Source organism: Streptopelia decaocto (genome assembly GCF_964273445.1).
Source record: "Streptopelia decaocto genome assembly, chromosome: Z".
NCBI lineage: Eukaryota > Metazoa > Chordata > Aves > Columbiformes > Columbidae > Streptopelia > Streptopelia decaocto.
The window spans coordinates 6,160,847-6,170,070 of record NC_138657.1 but is presented as its reverse complement, the minus strand read 5'-3'; the positions used below and the strand labels follow the sequence as shown (position 1 = coordinate 6,170,070).

At 49.6% G+C, this 9,224-nt stretch overlaps 1 protein-coding gene across 1 annotated transcript; it reads right to left on the bottom strand.

Moving 5' to 3' along the window:
* Positions 1–682: 682 nt before the first annotated feature.
* LOC309451469 (inositol 1,4,5-trisphosphate receptor-interacting protein-like 1) lies at positions 683–2,494 on the bottom strand (the record flags this gene model as incomplete). The annotated part of the gene is made up of 2 exons (XM_082075149.1): positions 683–1,668; positions 2,158–2,494. The coding sequence occupies 2 exons, from the start codon at positions 2,492–2,494 to the stop codon at positions 683–685; spliced, it is 1,323 nt and encodes a 440-aa protein (XP_081931275.1).
* Between the last annotated feature and the right edge of the window lie 6,730 nt (positions 2,495–9,224).

Genomic DNA, 9,224 nt, shown 5'->3' with positions numbered 1-9,224 from the left:
GCTCCTTTTCTCTAGTCGCCAGCAGAGCCCAAAGAGCAGGACAAAGACTAGACCTGCCACTGCTGCAAGGCAGAAAAGCACAGTGCTCCCAAGGCCACGCCACTCTGCTCCTGCGTCCTCTGCTCCCTCTGCTGCAATGGATGGACCACCTTCCGGAGGCTGATGAGTTATTCTCATTGCCCTGATGAGGAAGCATGGATGCAAGGAGGAGCCTGATTTACAGAATCAGAGAGACCACAGCCCATCCCATCAGGTCTTCTGCACAACGCTCCCTGACTCTGTGGCAGCTGAGCAGTCAGCACCTTATGCCCACGATCCCCACAAAAGTGATGCAAGCGCTCACAACACAACCTTTATTCAAACACAACACTTATGGGCAGCTTTGCTCATGGTAAAGCTCCCAGAAGGAATGGAATGGACGCTGTTGAAGAGAGAGAGAGGGCAGTTGCTGTCCGGGTGGTAATGGAGTCCCTGTCACAAGACTCCTCGTGATGGCCTCTTCAGCTGCATCGTGTCCCACTCCGCAGGATGCGCTTTTGCTGGGCAGGAAAGGTGTGGCACCCTTTCCTTTCCTTCCCTCTCCGTGCCCTGCATTCTCCCCTCTTTCTTCTTCCTGGAAGACACGGTCGTCTGCCAGCAGCTGTGACCTGCGCAGACACAGCTCTGTGCAGGATGGCCTCTTTCAGCGTCCGTCGAGAAGCATCCTACGAACCCGACTACGCAGCTCCTCAAACTCGAGCTTTGCGTGCTCAGAGGCGTAAGGATTCTGCGTCAGGTGCTGGAAGAGGTTGAAGGGTTCAGCCGTTCGCAATTCCAGGGGCAAGATGATCTCCTCAGGCACGTTCTCATTGCCAATAAAGAAGTGGTTCAGGCGTCTCTCGTGCAGACATCTCTGCAGGTAGAGCAGGATGTCGTTCAGCCATTCCCAGGAATACCTCCTGTGCCAGGGTGACAGCGGCATGGTGGTCAGCACGTGCATCATAACTGTCTTCAGCGTATAGGTGGAAAAGTCTCTGCCCAGCAGGCAGCGGACGCAGAGCTGCAGGCACCTGAGGTAGCAGGTGTCAGGATGTGCCTTTCTGGCAATATACCTGAAGAACTTCATCTCTGCCACAGCATAGGTCTCTGGCCACATCGTGCTGGGAGTGTAGGCAGCCTCTGAATACTGGCTGCTCACAAAGATGTCCGAGTCGCCTTCTTGCACCCCAAATATCAACTCAAATAAAATCCTTTTCCCCCGGCGATTTGTCACACAGAATTTGCAGGAGCGGTCAGAGGGCAGCACTGTTAGGCGGCGTATGGCTGAAAGAGGCAGAGCCCTCCAGGAACGTCTCACGAACATCTGGAAATAGCGCGCCGTTTTCTGCACATCTAGGTAGGAGGCAGTGCAGAGGTCGTCTAGGATGCTGAAGCCTGCATTCCTCCCGTGCTCTTGCTCGGGGTGGTGGAGGAAGCAACGTGTCTCTCCTGCCGGCTGCTCCATCTCACAGGTACACACCAACTCCACACGGATGCGGAAGTTCCTCATTGGCCACACGCGGCCCGGCTCCAGGTGGAAGATGTGTCCACGGGGAGGCTTCAGGGGCAAAATCAGGCGGTAGGTGACGTCTTCCTCACGGGGACTCCAACCTTCAAAGGCACTGCCCACCTCGATGGCTTTTTCCAGCACTGGGAAACAGGTATTTGAGAAGATATACTGGTAGACACGGATGAAGATTTCCATAAAGCTCGTCACAAACTTGCAATCTCTGTCCAGGTGCCGAACTGGCCACGGCATGTCCTCCTCAAAAAACCTTCCCAGGTCATTTGCATTATCATTCGCTTCTTCGGCTTCATCTTCATCATCATTCTCTTCTTCATCTCCATCTTCATCTTCACCATCATCCTCTTCTTCATCTTCATTTTCATCATCATTCTCATCTTCATCTTCATTCTCATCATCATTCTCTCCTTCATCTTCATTTGCATCATCGTTGTCTTCGTCAGGTTCATTGGCATCATCGCGCTCTTCTTGAGCTTCGTTTGCATCATCATTGCCTTCTTCGTCTTCATTTGCATCACCATTCTCTTCAGCTTCATTTGCATGATCACTTGCTTCTTCAGCTTCATTTGCGTCCTCATTCTCTCCTTCCTGTTTCTTCTTCTCCGCCTTTTTACCAGAGCTCTCCTTTTCTGTCTCTGGCTCACGGCTCCGTTTCCTGAGACACCAGCAGAGCACAAAGAGCACGACCAGGAGTGCAGCAAGGGCCCAGCACAGCCAGTGTTGCAAGGCAGAGAGGAGCAGGGGTGCCCAGGCAAAGCCACTCTGCTCCTGGATCCTCTGCTCGCGGCTCCTCTCCTCTATCTCCTGCCACAGCCGAGTCATCTCCCGTTTCAGCATCTGCGCACGCTGCTCCATGCGCTCGTGCGTCTCCTCATCCAGGTCATAGCCCACCAACTGCACGTTGAGGGTAAGAATTTGAAAAAGCCCGACGAAAATGTCCAAGAGAGCCATGTCCTGCAGGAGAAGGGAGAGAAGGGGCTCAGTGGGGCTGGGCGGCAGGGAGGGGGCAGGTGAAGGGGGAGCAGGGCTGGGGGCCGCAAGGAGCTGGGGGCAGGTAGGAACGGGGCCGAGGCAGCTGGGAGGCAGCAAGGGCTGCCCCGGCCCCGGTGGCGGTGGCTCCGTGCCCTGGCCAAGGTGCTCCCGCGAGCGGCCGGGCCCTCCATGCAGGGTGAGGACCCACCCCCGGGGGCCGCGTTTCTGCCCCGGCCCCGTCCAGCCCGGCCTCCCCCCGCCTGCGCACTCACCGCTGGACCAAGCCGGACTGAGGCAGCGCTGCTGCTGGCGCCCCTGATAACCGCCCCGTGGGGACTGGTCCCCTGTGATGTCACAGGCGCCAGAGCGCGTCACAGGCACGCCCGCCGGCCCTGCCCGTCCGGACCACCCTGGCCCAGCCACTCGCAGCTGCCCCTGGCAGCCAAACACCAACCCTGACAATGCACAGAGCCACCGAGCCGGACAGCACTCCCAGGGTTCTGTTTACCAAGCAGACGGAAGCCCCCCAGACCCTTCCCAAGTATAAAACTGGGTGATGTGACCCATGGATGCTTTGCTCCCTGACATCCTATCCCGTGAGATGGGATCAGCTCCCTTGCTGCTGGCTGCTGCTCTGGTGGTCATGGATGGGCCCTTGTTGCCTTCATGACACTCCGGGATGGGCGATGGTGGAAATTGTGACTGGGAGATGGGGCCTCTCCGTGGCAGGATCTCTCTTCCTGCTGTGCCACTGAGAGAGGACGTTGCTTCCAAAGAGACAATTCCTACGGGTGATGAGGGGGTGCAGGTGGAGTTTTCCCAGTGGGCAGCTCCCACTGCCGATAGAGCACTGGTTTCTCCACGTCCGGCATGTTCAGTTCTGCGGTACCAGCTCCCCGGAGTGTGTCTGGGATCAGCAGATTCTCCACCTGGACCCCAGTGAACACGCGGAGACACATCAGCGGTGTCTCTCTCTTGGTCACACTGCAGGTGGAGGTGCCAAGGAGTTTCTTTTCCCATGTGAAATTGCTACCACAGTTGTGAGAGTGTGAGGGGAAAGTAGGGAAAAAATCAGAAGTTTCTTAATGCTTCCCATGGCAGGAAGACACCGCTGGCATGGACAGCAGCACCCAAGTCTGCCAAGACCTGCTGGCCAGTCCCTTCCACGCCAGCCCAAGGGTGTCAGGGACACAGGCCTTATCTTGCAGGTGCTGATGGTTTGTAGCTGCGTTGTGTTCATGAAGCAGATACAAGTTTGAGAAGTAGGAGCAGAATTTTCAATATGCGGTTTAAGATTTCAACACATTTCGCTTACTAAGTAACGTGAAACAGACAGTGTATTAAAAATCCCACAACCTTGTAATTCGAAGTGATTGATTCTATTCCAAACGTACTTATAATATAAACCTTCAATTGGGCTCATCCTGTGATGTGCGATGGGTAAAAGACAGCCCCAGTGTCAAGAGGGTGATCCACTTGCGGCCCTCTGCAGAACTTCCAGTGAGAGGAAGGAGTCTCCATGGAAGATCTCCTTCTTCCCTCTGCCATGGCTGTTGGGGAGGCTTAGGATGGGGTTCATGAGGGCGTCTCCATCCTCCCTCCCATCCGTCAGGTGAGCCACACACCTCCACTGCAGTGCTGCATGGTGTGGTGGCCAATATCCTGTGCAACGGGGGGAAAGGCAGCATCAAAGGTACGAAAGAAAACCTATGATGTTTCTACTCAGTTACTGCTTTCTCTGAGCACAGCTTGTGGCACATCCTCTTTGGTTTTCAAATGAATCTGATGGAAAGCCGCCTCGGTCTACCAAATGCTCAGGAAGTTGTCCGACTTGCCTTTCTCCCCGCCGCTTGTTCACACAATGAAAACAGCCCTGTTGAAGCAGTCAGCTAGCTGAAGATTGCGTTAGCGGGAGAAGGGCAGCACCATAACATGGAAGAGGGGTCGTGGAGAGTTTTTGGCTGTGTACTATGAATAAGCCAGCGCTTAGGCTAGCACCTGCACGGAGGTTTTTCCTAGAGACACCAAAGGCTGAAAGGAAGTAAACAGAAGCTGGTCTGCCCTCAACCCAGGCTGCAGGAGCACCGCCGTGGTCGCTGCGCATGAATAGTGTGTGGACAGTGCCCTGCAGCTGATCACCATAGTGGGGGGGGAAGAGTGACTGCAAGTGTAACCAATCATAGCCTGTGCTTGCCGCATGGCCTTTTGGGTATAGAGTATAGAAGGGTTGGAAAAACGTGGTCTGGCGGACATTGATATTCAGTGTTGTTAAGAGTTCATGAAAGGGTATTGATGTTAAATTCATATTGAATTAGACTCATTACTCTCGCCGGCCCGCCCGTTGTGCTCAAAGAGGTCCTGCTGTCAATTTTGCATTCTCCACATTGTCTTACAACAAATGGTAGCAGAGGATGGTTCGCAAAGCAGGATGTCTGGAGCACAATTTACTGCGGTAAGCAGCATTCACAAAGACAGAGCCAAGCCGGGGTGGTAGGAGAATGTGCTTTGTCCGGTGTCAAAAGACAAGCACCAGATGAGCTGACTACTCGCCTTCTACCAAAAAGACCATTTGCCTATAAGCACAAAATTTGGAGCTCGAGGCAACAGCGGCACTGTCGACGAGTATACTCTCTAAGAGAGGTATGGGATCGTCACAGGAAAACCTAATCACATTGATTTTTTTAGCTCTGGAGTGGGGACACTTTGGAGAAATTCCACTTTCGTTTTCCCCAACGGAGTGGGACACCATAAGACTATCAGAGGGGAAGAAGAGAAAGAAATTAAAGCTCTGAGAGAATTGTGGAGAAACGTGTTAGAATCATGAGAAGTAATGAAGTCCGAACAAAGCGCTGCCCTGAGAGCCGCGAGGGCGCTTGTCCCAGAACAAAGCTGGACTGATAAAACTTGTCGGCCAAAAGAGAAGAGGGGCCTGTGGGCTACTCTGTGGGGTCTGCCTGCCGTTCGGGGTGGCCGAGGGGTCCCGGCTCAGCCTACACTCTCGCAATCTGATCTGCGGCGGGAGTTGGAAACTTTGCCGTCCGTAAGCAAAGAACCGGAAGTTTCCCCCTCTGATTCTCTGGGGCAACGTGACAAGAAAGCGGAAGTGCAGCTAGGGGACTGTCCAGATGCGGGAGGCCCTGAGTGCCGCCCTTCACCTACAGCTCCCCCTCTGGCCTGCCCCGAGCCAGACACGCGCCCCTCTCAGACCATCGCGTCAGCCGGGCCGGGCACGGCCAGGCCGCTGGGGTCGGGGTTGCCCCACAACCTGCCTCCACAAACACCTGTGGAAGTTTCTTGTGAGCCTCCTTCTACATCATTGCGCTCACCCCAAGTAGTAGAGCAGTTACTGCAAGAGATTACCAGCAAGCTTGAACAACTTGACTTGTGAATGTCAGATGTAGAGAAAAATAAGAGACAAATAGAGTTTCAAAAACCAGCTTGCCTTCCACAAACAATGCAACCAAGGGTACCTATAGGTTCTACTGACCAACCACAGCCCCGACCTGGCAGATGGTCAGGGGTCATCAAAGATGCCATCTTAGAAGGTGATTGGTCTCCAGCAAAATTAGCCCTACCGCTAATTCGGAATATGAACACCCAGAGAGCGGTATGGGAACCACATGAATGGAAAATTCTACAGCAAGCAAAACAAACAATCACCAACTATGGTATACGTTCAGAAGCGACCAGACAAATACTGCATTGGATTTTTACCGCTGACTTATTGTGTCCCATGGACTGCCAAAATTTAATGTGCTTATTACTAACGCCGGCACAATTCCTCCTGTGGGAATCGGCCTGGTATCAACGAGCGCAGCAAGAAACAGCCAAACACCCCAGTCCAAATGACCCATTAACCAATGTGGTACCGGACGCCTATACGGGTCGTGGACAGTATGCTACAATAGAAGTCCAACTGCGATTTGGTGCTGAAGTTCTCCGGAAAGCTGCACAACTTGCCCTAGATGCTTTCTTAACCTTACCAGGACCCTTAGCTCCCTCATTCAGCGGAATACGCCAAGGCACTACAGAAAATTTCTCGCATTTTATTGACCGGCTACATGAAGGAGTAATGCAAAACCTGGACTTGTCAGAAGAAATGAAAAATCAAATGTTTCGGTTGCTAGCTTTCGCTAATGCAAATTCAAAGACTAAACAAATATTAGCAACTCTGCCCCCGGGATCTTCAGTGGAACAAATGCTAACGCGAGTAGCCAGATCAGAAGAACACCAAAGTGCGGAGGTGATGGCTGCCGCTTTTGAAGGGGTCATGCAGAGATCTCTTCGACAAGTTAGCCAGCAAGTCTCATCTACAATACAACCAGTTGTAGCAGCAATTCAGCGATCTTCGTCCACAAAAAATCGAATTACATACTGATTTACAGACATTAAATGATGAGGGGACGTACAATGGATTAGAAATTGTGTAGGCATTACTAACAATGATATAGCACCTCTTACTTCACTTCTAAAAGGAGGTGATCCAGCTAAGCTCAAATGTCTTTCTGATATTATACAAAAGGTACAGAAATATTGGTCTAGCCAAAGACTTTCTGATGGACCAATTTCTCTTCTTATTAACAATCTAGAACATCCATGTGCAATCATCTGCCAGTGGCAAAACAAAGACGGGGAATTCCCCATAGATCTTGCTACAGATTCTTCCTTTTGTGCCACTGTCAGATTGAAAACAGAAAATGATTTATGATTATTAGAATGGCTTTTTCTCAGTGTCCAACCAAAATTCAGCATTCAAACAAGACCAGAAGCCGTTGGAGAATTGATTCAAAAAGGAAGACCTCGAATAATAGAAATTAGCGGTCAGGAACCAGATGACATCAGTATTCCGATAAATGGAGCCGATTTAGAATGGTGGCTGAGAAATTCGGTGCCTATTCAGAATGCATTCTTAGGATTTATAGGCAAGGTACATTCACGACAACCAAAAGGGAAGCTATGGCAATTTCTTAGAACAAATCAGTGGTTAGAGAAGCAAAGTAAAAGCAAAACCTGCTGAAGGGCTTACAGTATATACAGATGCAGGAAAACGAAGACACCAGGCAGCATGTGTCTGGCAAGAGAATAGTCAGTGGAAACAGCATTTAATTGAAGGTTCAAAAGAGGATTCATTGCAGACTATAGAGCTCACGGCAGTAATATGGGCCTTAAATAATTGGCTGAAATCTGCTTTAAATGTTGTCACAGATTCTTTGTATGTAGCAGGTGTAATACCCCGAATGGAAAATGCTCTGTTAAGACAATAAAATAATCCTCGATTAGGAAAATTGTTTGTACAGTTGAGAGCTATTTTAAATCAAATAAAAGAACCCTGCTGTGTGATTCACGTTCGTAGTCATCAATGGAATCTTGGTCTAGGTGAAGGAAATCAAATTGCAGATAGTTTAGTAAGTTCAGTACAGCACATGCCTCCAACAGATAAATTCCAACAAGCAAGACAAAGTCATGAGAACTTTCATCAAAATGCCAGAGGTCTGCAAAGACAATTCGATTTAACTTTAAATGAAGCAAGAAGTATTGTACAGGCATGTCCTCAGCGTGGAGGCCAGATGTTAGGTATAGGAATCGGTGTCAATCCTCGAGGTTTAAAAGCCTTAGAAGTATGGCAAATGGATGTGACACATGTGCCAGAATTTGGAAGACTTAAATATGTGCATGTCACAATTGATACTTTTTCAAAAATGATATGGGCTACTGCTTTACCAGGAGAAAAAGCACAACATGTATGTAAACATCTCACAGCTTGCTTTGCTGTAATGGGTGTCCCAGAAAAGATTAAGACAGACAGTGGCCCTGCCTATGTTAGCCAGAAAGTTAGAACTTTCACATCAAATGATTAAGGGGTATTTGAACAAACAGAAGCAGGAAGAGTCAGATTGTCAACAGCGCTTAGCTTGTTTACCTTGAATTATTTACGTTTAACTGGAGATCATGAGGAGCCTCCTGTGATCATTCATCATTATCAGATCAGACTAGGAAGGAAGAACACTTTACCGGAATTCGTGGTGAGATATCGTGATCCCACCACTGGAATGTGGAAGGGACCAGTACCTGTTATTTTTAACGGTAGAGGGTACATGCGTCTCTCCACAGATCAAGGTCCATTGTGGGTTCCAAGCCGAGCAGTAAAGCCGGAGTTGAAACAAATTCAACCGAATCAACTCCCTGCAACAGAACCTTCGGAGGACACAGAGTGAGGCGTAACCTTTGCATTAATTTAGCTGTGACATGTATGTGTAATGTAGTTATATAAGTAGGCCTTTAAACACCACTACCTTCTGAGTAAGTTTATCAACACCCAGCACATCGCTTGTTACATGATAAATAGGAGTACCATTAAACCAAAGTTCTTGAAATTTGTTTAATCAATCCATTGTGATATTTAAACGGCAATAGAATACCTCAGGTTTACTAAGAATCAAAATATTAGCGCATGGTTTGACAACCATGACAATTGCAATGATCGCCTTTCCGTAGGGCCAGAGCCACAGGAAATCAAACCGATTGATTTTTGGTTTAAAAAGTTTAACAAATTGGCTTGGCCTAGGAGGGTGGATTAAGAGTTTATTGCAAAGTGCATTGTTTATGTTGATTGTTGTTGTAATTGATATGTTATGTATAAGTTGTTTTCTATCACGTATCAAAGAGGGGTTAGAATGCATAGCTAAGCAAGCCTGGCTTGTCCAAAAAG